Genomic DNA, 17,367 nt, shown 5'->3' with positions numbered 1-17,367 from the left:
TGCGCCAGCCTGGCCCTGTCCTCATCCCCACCCCCAGGCTCTGCTACCCCCAGAGCCAGCATCCCCTTACTCACGGGCAGTCCTGGGGGGCCCATGGCACCTGGGTAGCCAGGTTGCCCTGGAGGACCCTACAGAGAAAGGGAGACATTACGGACCAGCCCCCCAACGTTTCTGTTTCCCCCTCCCAGGGCAAAGAGCAGCCGTAACCAGGATGCCTGAGCTGCCAACTGAGCAAGCACATGCCCATCCGAGGACGGCCACCACCTTGGGCCAGCTCCTAAAGGCCCAGGTTCCTCTGGCTGAGCCCACCACCACAAGCCCAGGACTCAGGGACATGTGCCTGCCTGGCCAGGACCTGGGAGCTGAGCCAGAGGAAAAGGCCCAGAGCAGGGAGGATGAGGGTGGGAGTGGAGGAAATGGGGTGTGGAAGGGGCGGCAGGAGGAGCCCGGGAGACATTGCTGGAAGCCAGGGGCGGGGGGGGGGGGGGGCCGGGGCAGGGCTGTTCGTCCCTTCTAGGGGGTTGGGGCACACGGAGATCAGCCTCCTTTGATCCCGAGGAGCTATGAAGACCGTCGATCTGAGGGATCAGGGGCAGTGAGTTTCAAAAGGAATCCACCTCCCATCTTCCACTCAGCAGCCATCCCCGGGGGCCCCACCTCTGCCTCCCCAGGGCTCCTCATCCATCGCCTTCCCCTGCCGGCCCCCTCTTACCGGTTCCCCCTTCTCTCCTGTCAGGCCCCTGAGGCCTCGCTCTCCTTGAAGACCCTTGGAGAGAAAAATCATGAGAACCTGCCGGGGAGGGCTGTCCCCACCGAGCCCCCAGCTCCTTTTGCCTGCTCTGCAGCCTTCTGTCCCCAGTCCAGGCAGAGCTGGGAATCACTGATGCCCCCCCCCTTTAGGCCCCCAGCAAGGTGACCACGGGGTGTACCCCAGAAGGGTAACTGTGAGAGTTGTAGACTCTCACACAGGGGTGCCTCTCAAGAGCATACCCCCAAGACAGGTAACTATGGAGATATGCCCCCCCAGGTAGGTGACCCTCAGAGGGTACCTCTCAGGCAGGTGACTGTCACTGGTGTGCCCTACTTCGGTAAGTGGCGGGGGTGTACCTTCAGGAGTTTGACACGTGTGTGCTCCCCTGAGGGGCAACTGTGAGGAGAGGTGTCCCTACAATGATGTTCCTCGACCAAAATGTATCACTGGATAGCCAACACTTACCTGTACCCCACCCCCAACCCCCAGCCACAAATCACCTCCTTTTAGGGATGCAGGGGAGAGACATGGGCAGACTGCTCCCTCCAGAGCCGTCCCTGTCACTTTTTAGGGTGGAAAGGGAGATCGCTTTCAATTGAAGCCAGAGCCCCCCCCCCCCTCAGTCCTCACCCTGCCTTTGGTGGATTCGCCACAGCGTTAAGGGGCTCTGTCTGCCCCTTCTCCCTTGTGCCCTCAAGAGATGGTGCCCAAATCTTTCCACAACACAAGACAGATGGCTAGACGGACAGATGGCCCCTTCACCCAAGCAAGCAGAAACAGACAAGGTCCGGCCAGGATGAGGACGTGGGGACAGATGGAGCCATGACAAGGAGGGGCCCCGCTCCCTGAGCCTCCACCGCCAGGCCTGGGAGGAGAGGAGCCAGGCCCCCAGGAACACTAAATCTGACAAGCAGGAGGTTAGTTTCCGTGACCCAGGAGGGAGCAACAGTGAGGATGGGGATGATTTAAACACACTTGTGACGATGACGAAGGCAGAGCAATTAACGACACCTGGCGGAAGGAGCAGGTCACGGCACCGGGCACGGGGGTGCCGGGCCCCACGACACCCAGAAACCCAGCTGGCTGGCATCCCACGCCCAGCCTTGGGGCAGCAGACGGGGCCTGGAGCCGAGGAAGAGGAGAGGCAGAGGAGGAAGCTGCGAGGTTCCTCTAGGACGACGGGCAAGGTGCGAGCATGGCTACCTTCGGGTCCCTGGGGTGCCCCGGGGCGGCCCAGCCAAGCAGCGGGGCAGCAACGTGTGCCAGCCCACGGTGTGGAGCCCTGAAGCTCTGGCATCTCTGCCGGGCTCTGTGCCAGGGGCCTGGCGGGGCCCCAAGAATTACTTCCAGCAAATCTTCAAGTCAACAGCAAAGGTGGGAGAAGCAGAAGGCAGAAGTGAGAAGGGAGGAATCAATAGGCCCCTGGAGGCACCAGCTTCAAATAAGATGAAACAGCTCCGAGGCCTGGGGTGATGTGGGTTTGGGGGAGAGAAAAAGGAGATTGTAGGTTGGGGGGGGTGGGGGGGGAAGAGAAGATGAAAGAAGCAGAAGCAGAGGGAGAAAGGAAAAGGGAAAGAAGTCCGAGACTTGGGAAGATGTCCAAGCCGCTGGGACCGCAGGGAACCCGTGTCGTTATGTGCCTGCAGGGGGACAAAGACAAACATGGAGGAGGGGGGCGAGGGCTCCACAGGAAGGGAGACAAGCAAATGCCACAGAGACCTGGCTGGCAAGGGGAGGGGAGGTCAAGCAGCACTAGGTTCTTACAGGCAATCCGGGGGAGCCAACAGCACCAGGAAAACCTGGGGGGCCCTGGTGGGAGAAACAGGCAGGTCACAACTCATAGGCATAGTAACCTTGGGCATCGTCTGGGGCAGGGGGTCATGGGGAGAGGAGGTCACAGGATTATTTCCAAGGCAGCTGGAAAAGAGACTCAATGAAGACACCCGCTCCTCCCCCTTGGCTCCAGGAAGAATGGCTCGAGCCATCAGCAGAGATGAGAAACAGTCCCCAGAGTCCAAGGGCCCTGGCCGAGTGCTCCTGAGTCCCGCTGGACACCCTTGCTGGAGTGCAAGCCCATCGTGCCCGCCACCTGACCTCCAGATGCCCCCAGCTGGGTGGCTCCCACCAGCCACCTGTTCTCCAAAGAAAGCATTTTTGGTTCTTCCAGTCTTTCCTGGGCACTTCTAGTTTCCCGCCATAGCAACGCCATGGAGGACTCCAGGGGGGACATCCCTGGCCTGGCCTTTGTAGACCTGTCCTAGAGATGGCCCTACAGAGCGACGCAGGGCTGTTCCGTCTTAGCCCCCGGCCCCCGTAGTGACTGGTGGCGTGGAGGCATGAAGAGATTTGGTCGGGTTGCCACATACTTTCCTGGCAGCCGAGACCACAAGCCAGAAGCCTAGGCCCTCCCGCCAGGGGAGCCTGGGTCCACCGTGCCGGACAGTGTAGGGATGGGGATGGGGAGGCAGGGGTGTGCCCTGGAGGGCCTCCCTGAAGCAGGACCACCAGCAGAGCGGAACAGAGCAGGCCAGTTCCAGGGACTCGGGTGGTGGGGTCCACAGTCCCCACAGATGCTCTGATGAGGGAAAGGGGCAGGCGGTAGAATTTCCCTCCTTCTGCCCTGACCAGCTTCCTGGATACAAGGCAGCAGAATGGAATCTGGGCATTACAACCCCTTCGAGAGCTTCTCAAGTGGGCCAGGAAACCACAGATACTTACAATAGGGCCTGGAGGACCTGGGGAGCCCCTCATGCCAGGCGGACCCTGTAAAGGAAGCCAAGGGAAATGGAGGGAGAGGCTCAGGCCCCACAGAGCCCCAGGGTCTCTGTGGCCTTCCTCCCAGCTCGCCACCGCCAGAGTCCACAGAGGGCGGGGGATGGCACAGCAGGGCCGTTTTAGCTGAGGTTAAACCTTTCGTTCAGCCCATTCAATCATCCAACAAACATTTATCGAGCAGCTATTATGTCCCAGGCACTAGTTAATAAGCCAAACATAAAACTCCCTGCCGTGTGGCACTGATGCTCTAGGGGAAGAGGTGGGCAGTAACAAGTAAAACCGGGGCTGGCGCATGGTGCTCAGCAGATGCGTGTGGAATGTTCCCAAATGAAGAAATACACGGTCTTCAGAGGGTGACACGTGCACTGCATGGAAGGAACTAGGGGTTCTAGGGGTGGTGTATGGGGGGGTCAGTTTCTCCGAGAGGCCAGGGAAGGTCTCCCTGAGAAGGTGCTATCTGAGCAAAGGGTGGAAGGGGCGAAGGAGCGAGCCCCGGAGAAGAGCTGAGGGCAGAGGGAGTGGCTGGCCAGGCCGGAAGGGGGTCCCCTGGGCCGGGAGCCGCCGGTGTGCCAGCAGAGCAAGGGACTCCCAGCCGTGAGAGGCGCCAGGTCACCTGAGACTTGGAGGCCCCCGAAGGACTCCCAAGAGACAGGGAGCCACCAGAGGGCCCGGGAGGACACTGGGCAGGAATGAAACTGCCCCCAGGAACTGAGGGCCACTTGCGTGGAGACACCAGCCCCTTTGGGGTCCTGCCCGGACGAGGGAGGGTCTGGCCCTGGTCTTACCTCTTCTCCTCTCTGGCCGGGCAGCCCTGGAGGACCGGGCAGGCCGGGGCTCCCAGCACAGTCTGGATCCCCCTCGCCGCTGTCTCCCTGGAGAGGGATGGGGTCGGTGAGCTGAGCAGCCAGGGCCCTCCCTATGCAGCCCGGGGCACAGGCGAGCAGCGGGCACGGGGCCACTCACCCGGGCCTCCTCAGCTCTTGGGCGCTCCCGCTCTGCGAAGCACTGAGGGGGACAACAGGAGGCCCTCCGTCAGGCGAGGCACTGGGCGCTGTGCCCACACCAGGCCAGCCCGGAGCCCAGCCCCCTACCCGGGCACAGCTGTCCAGGCCTGGCACGCCGGGGATACCCTGGTCTCCCTTCTCGCCTTTTTCCAGGAGCGCAACTGGGCGGGCTGTGTGCCCCTGGACACAGTCCCTGCAGAGGCTCTGACAAGAGAGAGGGAAGGGCAGCGGGGCATGGGTCCCAGAAGGCCAGGGCCGGCCAAATGGGGGAACCCCACCCCGAACTCAGCCAGGGCACCCTGCCCGTCCACACACTTTCTCTCTCTCTCTCTCTCTCTCTCCCCCCGGCCACATCCCTGCAGCAGCTTTGCTCCATCCTCAGGAGACCCAATCCCAACTCTGGCTTTGAGTTTCCTCCAGGAAGCAGCTCTGTGGGGCCAAGCCAAAGCCACTTTCCAGACAGGCGCGTAGGAGGAGGCGGAGGGGCCCGCAGAGGGACCATCTGTCCCGGCTGTTCCTGCAACCTGCCCCCACTGTGAGGACACGCCACGAGGATTCGGGCTGAAAAGGCCGGCTCCAAACACCAGCTTCTCCGCCCAAGGGAGCAAAGGAGTAGCTGCGGGAGGAACTAGGCCCTTTGCAGACACCCTCCGGGATGGGGCTTGCCCTCCTGCCCCGGCAGATCCTGACTGTCACGGGCTCCCCGGTTCGCCCATCCATGGAGGGGTGTCCCTGGACCCCTGGGCAGGAGCCCCTGCCCCACGGTCACCGTTCACTGCCCAGCCCAGGGATAATGGTTGGCATTGACTCAGCACCCATGATGCCAGCCATTGTAATAGGCCTTTGCACACGATCACATTCACTCCTGACTGTGCAATGAGGCAGGTAATCTTGCAAGCATTCTGGAGATGAGAAAGCCAATGCTCGAAGACACGGCGCGACTTGTCTCAGGTAAGTGGGGGCCTGTGCTGGACCCCGCTCTGCTGAGGCCAGAGCTGACACTCGGGCCACAGGCCCAGGCTTCCTCCGGGGTGCCTTCTGACCCCTTCTCCAGACCACACTCGGTTCCAGTTTGGGGTCCTCCACAGAGCACTTGGTTAAGAGGCCGTCAGATGACATGTGGCACAGAAACATTACAAATCCTGCATTTGGGGTTATGCGATCATGTGCCCAGGGGCAGGACTTGGGGGATCCCCAGCTTGCCAGGAGCCTCAGGGAGAAGAATTGGGGTTTCATTGCCACACTCCACTGTGATCCAACCTGCAGCAGCTGTCAGGAGGCTAACCCGACTGCAAGCTGCTTCTGCAGACATTTGCTGTCCAGAGCGGGGGACAGGGCAGGCAGTCCCCAGGCTCTGGCCTGAGCGGGACCCATGGGGGAAGTGAGAGGTCCGGGGCACTGGCTAGCCCGTACTACAAGGGGCTGACCGGGACAAGGGGCTCTGGAGGGACCCCAGAGGATGCTAAGCTGGAGGAGAGGAGAATCCAGGTCTTGTCTCCAGAGGTGACCGAGCAAGGGAGCCCAGACCGGGCCAAAGCCATCAGTGTGATCTTGATGCTATTGGCAGCACGGGCAAGGGCCGACCCTGCCAGGACCCCAAGTCCCCTCCCCTGCACCACTAGAACTGCTCCTGAAATCCTGTCTCCTCCCTGGATTCCTTCTGGATTGTCCTCTGGTCAATCTGTCCTTCTTCCAGGCTCCCAACCCAGTCCCGTCGAAGAACACAAGTAACGTCCACAGCTCCCTGCCTGACGACCCCACAACTGCACTTTCACCCTCCCGCTCTGTTCTAGAAGCTACTAGACCCTGCCCTGGTGTGACCAAGGTGGTACAGGGCCTCACTGGTGGCTCCCGTGGGCAGGCTTTGGGGCAGGAACTGCCCACAACATCCACCATGGGGGTACCTAGGCAGGATCCCTTCAAACACTCATTCAGCAAGGCTGGAAGGACCGAGGGTCTGTTACTCGCCAGGCACCGTGCTAGGCCCTGTGTGACAGACACTTGGAGAATGCACATTCCCTGCAAACAGGTCCCGTCTGCAGCTCTCCCTGTGCGGTGCTGAGCACATCCTACAACGATCCTCCCCCTTAGGAGGCTTCTCTCCTTCTCTCCCTCCTCCTTCCCTCTTACCCTCTTACCTTAAGGAGGTGCTGTTCAATTGGTAAGGATCCCTGCAGGAGATAAGACAGGAGGGCTCAGGCAGGTGAGGGGGAAGGGGGACGGAGACTTACGGGATCAGGTGGAGCCTCAGGAAGCCACATGCCACCCTGGCTTCTCCCCGCCTCGCAGGAGGGAGGGAAGAGGGCCCCCACTGCAGCTAAGGGAGCTGGCACGGCCAGGTCAGCCCTGGGAAGGGCAGGGAGGGGGCTGCACGGTGACCCAGGCTGGTACCTACCAATTCCGCAGTTAGCCCGGGCTGTCCGGGCAAACCGGTATTTCCAGGCACTCCCTGCAGCCAAGAAGAGATGTGAGTGAGTGGACTCTTCTCTCGAGCCGAAGGCCACCCTGCTTCATGCCCACCAGCCCCCCTGCCCTTTCCCTTCCTGCAGCACCGAGAGCCTGACGGGCACAAGGCTGGCGTCCATGCTTAGCTCAAAATCTCCAGACCGTTTGTGGGGAGCGTTGAGGAGGCCCAGAAGGGTGACCCCCAAAAGCAGTCCAACAGGAAGTTTTTCCTACATGTTAGAGGAACGTCAGAAATCGGGCAGAGGGCCTTCTACATAGTAACTACGTTTTTTTCTGTGCTTTTTCCATTTCCTATCTAATTTCGCTGAGTCACGATGCTCTTGGTGAGCTAGGTGTATCACACCCAACTTAAAAACAGAACAAAGAATTCAGAGAGGCTAAGTAACTTGCCCAAGATCACAAGATAAGCAAAGTGCAGAGGTGAGATTCAGAGTCAGGACCACTGGCCCCAATCCCCTCTCTTAACCACGATTCCAGCACCTTCCTCAAAAGACATTCCTCAGAACATCGTGTACACAGCAAGGTGGAGGCTTGGGAGCCAGACCTATGCAGGTGCGAACCCCGACTACCTGGGTAGCATCTGGCAGCTTACTCGGAAAAAAAAAAATCTCTGTGCCTCAGTTTCCTTATCTGTGAAACAGGGATCCTCTATGGTGAGGCGTAGAGGAGACCATGACTGTGAGGAGCTCAGGTGCGGTGTTTCCACCCAGACTCCCTGCGGCCCCCGCAGGCTCACGGTGCACATTTGCATATTAAATACCCCCCTGGGGGCCCGGAGCATGTTCCCTTTTCAATCCCCAGTGCCCGACACAGGGGAGGCATGCATTAAATAAGCGTGGAGTGAACGCGCCGCCGCACACCCTGCTCTCCCCGCACGGGACTTCCTTGGCCCGTTCTGAGAGCTGGCCTCCCTTCAAGTCCCACCTCCCAGCGACAGAACACCGCCACCTTCCCCTGCGAGCCCGCCTGAACTCAGGCCAGGCTCTACCAAGGCCCGAGGCAGACAGGAGTCAGTCTCCCTCCCTCAAGCCCCTGTACCAGTCCTTCTGCATCCCGAGGGAGTTCGCAGGGTGATGTGCTTAGGATAGTCCCGCGCAGGGAAAACGCCTTGAACCTGGTCGTTATCCTTATGCACCTAGATTATGCACCACCTCCCCACCACCCCCCCCCACCCTCCCCCGCTCCACTTGCCATTGCCTATGTGTCAGTTCAAGGCTGATACTTGGTGATTTTCTTTCCCTGCCCTCCTGGAACTAAATGTCCCACCTGTTGTCCTACCATAGAAGCCAAGAGCTACCCACTCACTGGCTACTAACTACATAGCCTCAGGCACATTGCTTGACCTCCCTGCCTCAGTTTCCCCTTCTGGGAAATGGATGGAGGATTACAGGAGATTTCATTACTTGGCAAATAAATGCTGTCTATCTCTGGGCCCGTTTCTGAGCCTGGAGACAAGGAGCTGCCGGGCCCTCCCTTCCTTGAAAGGACTGCAGGGCCGACCTGGCGAGGAAGAGCTGTATCTTGCCTGGCACGGGGCAGGGGCCTGTTAGCGGCAGCCTTGGCTTGTTCTCCAGCACTGGCACTGGGCGAGGACTCTGGTGCCTGGGACCAGACTCTGCAGTCACTCTTTTCTGCCTTGTTCCCTCAGCATGTCTTGGCAGGGTTCACACTCTATCAGCGTGTTAATGGGTCACTTTGAAATGACTCTCATGCTTCCCCAAGCAAACTGCAAGACCCCTGCAGACAGATTCCTGTTTCCTGGTAGTGCAGCAAGAGGCTGGGACACTTGGGAAATGTGTGGTTGGCCCATGGGGGACTGAGAGTTGGCTCTAGTTCTGAGCTCTTGATGAGACAGAGAGAATTGGATCCCGGCAGAGACTCCCATCAGCAATGGGGACTCACCAGAACAGATTCTCACCCCAGGGAGGCAGCGGGGGATGTATAAAATCTCCGGGGGGGTGGGGGGTGAGGGGAGTAGTTAGTAAAAAGCTTCCATGTGATTCTGCTCTGCTTCTTCAGGAGCTGGAAGCCAGACAAGCAGAAGCCACTGTCTGTCCCTCCCAGGACCTTCAGAGAACGGGGCCTGGTGTGCATGCCGCTGGGGAGCTGTCCTGCAGGGCAGTGGCAGGGAGGAGAAAATGCTGGGCGCTGGGGAAGCCCAGTCCCGCACTAATTCCGAGCCGGATGACCTCAGACAAGATACTTCACCTCTCAGAGCCCGTTTGCCCAGCTGAGACTTAGGGAGAACACCATCTGCCTATTGTTGACATGAGACTCCCATGAACGAGAGAATGAATATAAAATAATCATAGTCACCGGCCTAATGATGGCTAATGCCTTCGAAGCATTTACTATGTGCCAGGCATGGTTCTACACATTTCGCATGCATTAACTTGTTTAAAATTCACAAAAGCCCCATGAGGTCCGTGCTATAATTATATCCACTTAACAGATGAAGGAACTGAGACACAGAGAGGGTAAGTAACTTGCCCCGCACCACACCACTAGCACCTGGCAGAGCGGGGTGCAAAGTCAGGCTGGTGGGCTCCGGAATGCACTCTCTCAGCACAGTGCCACACGGACCTCCACCCCCACGGCTCTCCCCTCACTGTCCCTGGCCTCCCTGTTATCCCCCCAGCTGTCGGGCACAGTCCCACCCCCGGGGCTTTGCACCTGCTGCTTTCACTGTCAGGAATGCTCTCCCTCATGGGCTTACTCACTCATTTCCTCTAAGTCTGGATTCTTTCTAACACTCTTCTCGAACATCTTCCTTGCCCTCCTCCCACTTTCTGACCCGACGCCCTGCTTTATCTTCCTCCTTCCTCCTTGCATGAATGAATGTTGCACGCTGCTCCAAAACAGGGGAGCGCCACGCCGGTGTAAGGGATTGTTTGGTCCAGATCCTGGGTTCCTGACCAAGGCCTGACCTTAGCCTGAGCTTGGCCCGGGTCTCAGTAGGGTGCCTGGGCCGGCACACAGCAGGGCATTCCTCAAGAAAGGGCTGGGACTGCCCACGGCCTGCCCTAAGGGATCAATGGGCGCCCCCCGCCCCATGTCGCTCTGGAGAGCAGGAACCTAGAGGAGTGAGGACGGCACGCATAGGTGTTGGGTGGAGACACAGCACACTCAGGGGCCAGCACGGAGCCCCAGCCCTGCCTCCCCGCCACCCTGCCTCCCAGACTCCCCTTCTCTCCTCCCCCTTTACCTGTAGCCCGGGCATTCCAGGAGGGCCAGGTGGTCCGGGAACACCCGGGGGACCCTGAGGGAGAGGAGAAGTAATCAGACCCCAAAGAAAGCTCTGTCCCACCGCTGGGGGCGGCAGCATTAGGGTGGGCAAGCCATGGGGCGCTGGCGGACAAGTGTAGAGACAGAGGAGACAAGCGACACACACCTGAGGGCCCGGCTGCCAGGAGCTGCCCATCCAAAGTCCCGGAGCACCCTGGGTGGGAGTGGGGGTCGCAAAAGAAGGGAGACGTTATAGGCAACGTCCACACCAAGCGCAGGGCTGCGTGGGGAGGCAGCTGGCTGGGGCGCAAAGCCCTGCGGGGCCCTCGCATGTTGAGCCAACGCAGGAAGCCAGGCCTCTCCCCCGGCTGGGGGGAGGGTTCTCAGCGCCACTTACCGGCATGCCAGAGAAGATGGGGTCCCCTCGAGAGGGGCAGGAACACTCCCCTGGCTCACCCTGAAAAGACAAGAGCTTTTGTCAGAGGGGGGCGAGGATGGAGGACCTTCTGGAAGCCAACATCTGGGAGGCAGCAAGGGCTGTAGGATGGAGAGGCCAGGGTTTAAATCCAGGACCCGCCTCTTACGAATGTGCCCTTGGGCAACCAGTTCAAACCCTCGAGTCTCAGTGTCCTCATCTGTAAAATGAGGGTAATAGCACCAAATGCATAGACCATCAGGAGGGTCGACTGGATGAACGTACACAGAGTCCCTGCCACATGGGAAGCCCTTATGCCCCCAAGGGCTGGATGTTGCTGCTATTCCTGTCAGTTTGGGTTCAGCGTCTCCTGCCACACAGGTGTTCTGCCTCCCGGACGCTCGAGGCTTGGCTGCTGCCGTCCCACTCTCCTTGGCCTGGCCCAGTCCCCCACCTCTCTGCCCTCTCACCACTGGTCCTCTCCAACTTAGCGCCTGCCCCAGCCTCTAACTCAGGCCCATCGGCAAATGCAGCTGCCCCCATGGGGCCCTTGGGGCTCTCTGGGTCGCCTGGGATCCTGGTTGTGCCCTGGGCCAGCAACCAGGTGAAGTGAGAAGTGTTCGGGGCCCCTGCTTCCTGGAACCAGGGGGCTGGCAGTAGCAAGGAGACCACGATGACTCCTCAGCTTCTGTCCTCCAGTCCAGAGCCACCACTGCGTGTATAGGTTCCCCTGGGGGCGGGCCTCCTGGGGCGGTTAATTTCACCCCCAGTATTGGCCACAGGGCCTTGGGACTCACCTTCACTCCCTGAGGTCCCTTTTCACCCTGCAGGGAAGAAACACAGTGAGGTGAGTCGATAGGGGTGTGGAGGCAAGACACCATAGCTTCCTGCTGTCCTGAGACGCTGTACTCACCGGCATCCCTCTGGCTCCTGGAGGTCCGGTTTGTCCTTGCTGCCCATCTGGGCCCTGAGGGGAGAGAGCCCAGGGTCAGCGGCGAGCCTGGACTGCAGCCAGCCGCGTGGCCCACGTGCAGAGGAGGGTGATAGGACAAGCAGAAGCCTGTGTCCCAGTGTCCCTGTCCTCGAGGAGGGGACTCTGGCACAGGAGACAAGGAGCGGAGGAAGCAGGAAGACTGGCACTTCCTGCGCGCCTTCTGGGTGTCGGACACTGGGCCAAGCGCCTGTCAGACGACGCTGAGTGGGATCCCCCTCCCAGCCCTGCAGGACGGCACTGTTCTGTTTGACAGGTGAGGAAACTCAGGCTTAAGGAAATTTCGTAACAGACCGCCCATTACGACCCGAGGCGCCTGCTCTCTCCCTGTCTGTCCCTTTCATGCTTGACACACATTCTATCGCAAAGGTTATCTCAGATGACTTAGCAGGAGATAGGAAATTTCTGCTCTTATTTTCTCACCGAGGATTTGGAGACTCTGAAAGGCTGTCACTTGCCTGGGGTTACACAACTAGCGCTGTGTGTGGGGCTGAGACTGGAAAGCCTCCTGCATGGGGCTGGGCCTGAGGGAAGAAAGTCTGGAGAAGTCCGCCGGGCTGCACAATGGCATTCTGATGGCCGCCTTTCTGTGGGCTCTACCACCTTCACACTAGGGACTCGAAACTCCATGAGGACCAGGACCGCCTTTGCCTTTAACCTCTGCCTTTCCCCTCGGGCTCCCTGGGACAGGCCGGGACCCTGACGGTCCAGCTCCAGTGGGCCGTACAGACTGGCGGTGTGGACGTAGGCAGGGCGCTGGCCCTTCTGGGCTTCCGTGCACCCTCGGGAGGACTCTGTCAGTGATTGCCAAACTGGAACCGTAAAGATAGAAAAGGATCCGTAGGGATCCGTAAAGATAGAAAAGGTCTCTTTCACTGGGCTCTTTTCCACATTACCAAAAGCCCAAGAAAAATTACACATTTGCCCACGACCCAGCATGGCACAGGCCGGCTGAAAGGTAGCATTTCTTTGATTTTGGCTAGAATTATACCATCTTGTAAAATTCTAGTGGGTTCGTGTGGAGCAGAAGCTATTATACAGGTATTTGATGAATGAAAATGAGGAGATGCACTTATTATTAATCTCTGCGATTTGTTCAATAGACACATCTTTTAAAGCATGGGGCTCATTGGTGGGATAGTCATAAAGAGAGGTCTTTGAGGGTAATGAGGTTGGAAGTATTGCTGGTCTAGAGAGATCTGTGCTGTCCAGTAGGGTAGCCCATAGCCACATGTGCTTATTTAAATTTAAATTAATTAAAACTAAATGAAATTTATAGTTTAGCTCCTGAGTTACACTGGCCACAGTTCGGGTGCTCAATAACCGTATGTGGCTCGGGCAGAGGAGAATAGAACATCATCATGGATAGTTCGATGGGGCAGCACTCATTTAGAAGATCCCCCAAGGCCTGAGATTTGAAGTGGAGGTGGGTGAGTTCACTATGTGCTTTGAGTCATAGACCTGGGTTCAAGTTCTGACTCTGCCGCCTCAGTCTCTGGCCTTCAGCTTTCCTCATCTATGAAACAGGGACAATAACAGCCATTCCCTTACAGGGCTATTGGGAGGTTTAAGCGGATCTCTGTGGGTCTAGAGCTTAGCACCAGGCTCAGCAGTCACTGCTCCCAAAATGGTGGTGATCAGTAACGTCATCAGTCAGGTGCCCCTGTCCAGACAGTGTGGTCTTCTTTCTCGGAGGCTGGGCTTCTCTCCTCCCATCCCCCATTCTGCCAGGCCCCAGCGGGGTCAGCCCTGTGCCCTGTTCCCAGCAGTAAGAGCCTTGGCCCCAGCAAGCCTCCAGCACAGAGCAGAGAGGACCCTTACCGGAGGCCCAGAGACATTGGCACCAGGGGGCCCCATAGGCCCAGCAGCTCCTTTCAGTCCCGGAGACCCCTGGGGAAGAGAAGACACGGAGGCTACCAGGGGCAATCAGGCAGGTGGGATGCATCAGACCAGGTCTTGGGTGGCCCTGTGGTGGGCATGTCACAGGTCCCCTGTCCCCTGTCCCCTGAGCCAGGGCACTCCAAAGCACCACAGGGCTAGTGCCCGATGAGGCAGAGACTCACCTTGACGCCCTTCTCTCCAACGGGTCCAGGTGGTCCCCGAGGTCCTGGAAGTCCCTGCAGATGGAAGCACAGTTAGTTAACCGTTATCCTAAAGCGGCCCCTTCCCACCCACCGCCCCCAGCCTCCTCTAGGCCCAAAGCAGACGTACCTGAATGCCAGGCAAACCCTGGACTCCAGGTTCCCCCTGCAAGTCAGAAAACACAGACTGGGCCACAGCTGCCCAAGCCAACCTGTCCCACTGGCATACCTGGCCTGGGGTGGGGTATATACCAGCTGAAACTCGAGAGAGCTCCCCAGGAAGACTGTGAGGGTGAGAGAGGCAGGGGGCGAAGGCAAGGTCCTCTACAGAAGTAATGGCAGGCTAGGGCTGCTGACCAATTCCTTACCCCAGAGCTGTGCCCTTGAGCATTGGAGGGCAGGCAGAGCTCTGTAGTTTTGGGGATGGACAGGAGTGGGCAGCTGGCTAATGGAAGTGTTGGGAGGGCTGGGGGGCAGGTAGGCAAAGGTAAGGCTAAAAACTCACCTGGGGCCCTTGGACTCCCTTTGCTGGAGGCCCGGGCTCTCCCTGAAGAGGCAGAGGGACAATCCTTGGCTTGAGATTCCCCACTCACCCTTAAAACCTCCTTCCCCAGACTCTTCCCCTTAACCTTCTTACTTGCACCTTCTCCCTACTCTGTAGCCCATCTTCCCCACTCCAGGCCCTATGCCCCCATGTATCTGCCCACTCCTACCCTCATCACACACCTGCAGCCCAGGTTCCCCATATGCACACATACCTGGATGCCCTTCAGTCCTGGGGGCCCTTGAACTCCAGGTAGACCAGGCCGGCCCTAAAAGATACAAGTGGCCCACGGGTCCCGCAGGGGAAAGGGTGTAGGTGGGAGAGAAGGCAAAGCTCAGGCAGGGAAAGACCAGAGGGCAGGCAGCCAGAACTCACCGGTTTACCAGGCCGGCCCACACCTTCTGGGCCCTGCTCTCCTTTGGGGCCCGGCTTCCCAGGCAGTCCCGCCATGTTCATCACTGCCTCCTGCAGGCTGGGGCAGGCAGTGCAGCCATCACCCTGGTCAGAGATGGGCACAGCCGGGAGCCCTGAGCCAGGGCTGACAGCGGGGCCACGAGGAGGCCTCGGAAAGGGAGGCCCTGTGCCCCTCTAAGAGCTCTGCCCCTCCACCGCTCCCACCTCAGTCTGGGAAATCAAGACAGCCCCTGACACTCTTTGCTCTTCTCCCTGCCGTGGAGAAGACCTGAGGCGTCCCCACCCAGTGACTCTGGTATCCTGTAAGGCTCACAGCCTGACTCTGCCGTCCTTCACCTCATCAACTCTCAGCCTGATTTCTTTTGGTCCATGCAACAAAATGCCCTCTGCCCGACTGACCTTTTCTCCTTTCGGGCCCAGGGGGCCCCGAACCCCAGGCTCTCCCGACAGTCCCGGCTGCCCCGTGGTGCCTGGCACTCCAGGATCTCCAGGATTGCCAGCATCACCCTGTAAGGAGTAGGGGTCAAGGAGGGCAGACCCAGCCCTGGGAACTAAAGGCACTCGGAGCCCTTCGCTGGGGCTGGGGGCTGCACAGGGAGTGGAGAGAGGGCACAGGGCAATCAGGAAAACGAGGTGGAAAGCTCATCAGACAGGTGGTGCCCACCCATGCCCACAAGGTTCTCACCTTCTGCCCCTTCAGTCCACGCTCTCCAGCCTTGCCCTGGGGAGAAAGCATTTCTAGCACCCATTCACACACGGCGGACACCCCTAAGTGTCCGGCACGGTGTTAGACCCAGGGAATACAGCAGTATGCAAAACAGACCACAATCCCTGCTCTCGTTCTAGGGAAGCGATACCGTATAGATACAGAGAAGAGACGAGCAAGTTACTTCACCTCTCTGTGACTCGGTTTCCTTATGCATCAACGGGGATGATGAAAATGGCACTGGCCTCTACCCTGCAGGGTCCCTGTGAGGCTAGACGCGCCGGGCCGGGGGAAGCAGCGCGCGGCACAGAGCGGGCCCCATGCCCACGCTTGCCGCTCTCAGTGAAGCAGTAACAATAATGGGCCCGTGGCAGCCTTCGCTTCCTGGATGCCTATTGCGGCCGGCGGGGTGCTTCACGCACAGCACCCCAAGGCTTTCCAACAACGCCACGCGGAGGAAACAGAGACATGGAGAGGAAAAATAACTTGCTCGAGTCAAAGAGTGAGTAAAAAGGCAGCGCTGGAGTTTGAAGCCAGGCCCGTCTGGTCCCAAGTCGGTGCTCTGTGCGCCCTGCCAGGAGGAAGGGCTGAGGCCCCTGAAGCCAAGCTCCTCTGGGGACAGAAGCACTGATGCTTCCACACACTCCCACCTACTCCCCGCTGTCCAGGGAGCCAAGCGACCCAGGCAGGGGTCCCCCCCCCCGAGCCCTGCCTGCAACAACGCAGGAACCCACCTGTTTTCCCGGCAAGCTGAAGCCTGGAGGCCCAGGCTCTCCCTTCTCTCCAGGAGGGCCAGGCAAGGTCACCGTGTAGCTGTCCCCATCCTGAGGCCTGGACAGGGCTGGGCATGGCTCACAAGGCTCCCCCTGCCAAGCAAGGACACAGGGTCGGGGTTGGGGGGCGGGATCCCAGGTCAGGCTTGGGATCTGGGATCTGGGGAATCGAGCTGGCCCTGACACAGCACCTCTGCTGGGCGAGGGATATCTCAGGAGAGACTGTGGGAGGACAGGTAAGAAATGAAGGTGGGGGCGATGTCATTAAGGTCTTGAACGCCATGCTAAGGAGCAAGATGTTACCCTCAGGCAGTGGGGAGCCTCGATGGGCTGGAATTAGAGCAAGTGTGTGCTGAGGAAGTTCACCCTGGCTGCAGCATGGAGAACGTCCCCAGACTCACCTTCTCTCCTTTGATGCCTGTGGGTCCCACTGGCCCTCGTGGGCCCTGTGTGATTAAAAAAAAAAAGAAAAAAAGACATGTGTGAGGCCTGGCACCTGCCTGCCTGGGCTATGCTGTGCACAGTCTGGGTCTGTTGCCCCACCGCCCCCCGCCGGCAGCAGGCAGCACTTCCCACGTTTCCTCCCCAGAGCACACTCACCTGCCGGCCGGCTGGCCCTTCCTCCCCAAAATTCCCCTGGAGCAAAGCAGAGAACATAGGGTCAAAATGAGGCAGCATGACAGGTGCTGGGTCAGTCCCAAACCACAAACCACAAAAGTAGCCACCTGTGAGGACTTCTAGACTGACCACCCCTCTCATGTCCTGCCTAGGGAAACTGAGGCCCAGAGAGGGAAGGGGATTTCCCCCAAGGTTCCCAGGAGGGTCTGTGGCAGGTTCCTGCCCCCGGCCTCACTTCACAGAATCCCAGCCCCACACTCAGCCTTCACCCGGCACACAAAGATCATTCATTCATTCATCCGACAGCTATTCGCTGGACGTCTACACAGCATGCAGGGCCAAGGTGCTGGTCGGATGCAGTGAGCAGCACATAAACACCTTGTGGAGTTTACACACTTGTGGGGACAACCAGAACTTTATGAAGTCACAGCAGGTGTAAACTGGGATGAGTGCCACAAAGGGAACAGGCAGGGAGATGAGACGGGGGAGGCCGCTTTGGACAGGGGGTCAGAGAATTGTTGAGCACGATTATTATCAGATAGGCGAGAATCAGGCCAGCCAGCAAAAGCAGTGGGGGGAGAGTAGAGAAGAACGTGCTAGAAGG

The 17,367-nt window shown here is 59.1% G+C and overlaps 1 protein-coding gene across 6 annotated transcripts in view; it reads right to left on the bottom strand.

Annotated features, from left to right (window-relative positions):
* The window catches only part of COL16A1 (collagen type XVI alpha 1 chain), a 50,091-nt gene that overhangs the window by 16,423 nt on the left and 16,301 nt on the right, over nt 1-17,367 (bottom strand). For 3 of the 6 annotated variants that reach the window (XM_078073491.1, XM_078073495.1, XM_078073496.1), the window contains 25 exons: nt 16,746-16,781; nt 16,547-16,591; nt 16,107-16,238; nt 15,352-15,387; nt 15,066-15,173; nt 14,628-14,750; nt 14,467-14,520; nt 14,214-14,255; nt 13,839-13,874; nt 13,691-13,744; nt 13,449-13,517; nt 11,550-11,603; nt 11,434-11,460; nt 10,619-10,678; nt 10,388-10,435; nt 10,202-10,255; nt 6,926-6,979; nt 6,669-6,701; nt 4,618-4,734; nt 4,490-4,531; nt 4,312-4,398; nt 3,470-3,514; nt 2,516-2,560; nt 713-766; nt 75-128 (listed from right to left, as the gene is read on the bottom strand). In XM_078073491.1, coding sequence (XP_077929617.1) covers nt 75-128; nt 713-766; nt 2,516-2,560; nt 3,470-3,514; nt 4,312-4,398; nt 4,490-4,531; nt 4,618-4,734; nt 6,669-6,701; nt 6,926-6,979; nt 10,202-10,255; nt 10,388-10,435; nt 10,619-10,678; nt 11,434-11,460; nt 11,550-11,603; nt 13,449-13,517; nt 13,691-13,744; nt 13,839-13,874; nt 14,214-14,255; nt 14,467-14,520; nt 14,628-14,750; nt 15,066-15,173; nt 15,352-15,387; nt 16,107-16,238; nt 16,547-16,591; nt 16,746-16,781 — 1,509 coding nt within the window. The remainder of the gene's footprint in view (nt 1-74; nt 129-712; nt 767-2,515; nt 2,561-3,469; nt 3,515-4,311; nt 4,399-4,489; nt 4,532-4,617; nt 4,735-6,668; nt 6,702-6,925; nt 6,980-10,201; nt 10,256-10,387; nt 10,436-10,618; nt 10,679-11,433; nt 11,461-11,549; nt 11,604-13,448; nt 13,518-13,690; nt 13,745-13,838; nt 13,875-14,213; nt 14,256-14,466; nt 14,521-14,627; nt 14,751-15,065; nt 15,174-15,351; nt 15,388-16,106; nt 16,239-16,546; nt 16,592-16,745; nt 16,782-17,367) is intronic. The other 3 variants (XM_078073492.1, XM_078073493.1, XM_078073494.1) reach the window with 3 other exon arrangements.

The sequence above is a fragment of the Halichoerus grypus genome, chromosome 5 (assembly GCF_964656455.1).
Source record: "Halichoerus grypus chromosome 5, mHalGry1.hap1.1, whole genome shotgun sequence".
NCBI lineage: Eukaryota > Metazoa > Chordata > Mammalia > Carnivora > Phocidae > Halichoerus > Halichoerus grypus.
The sequence above is the reverse complement of the archived record's forward strand: the minus strand, read 5'-3'. Positions and strand labels throughout refer to the sequence as shown.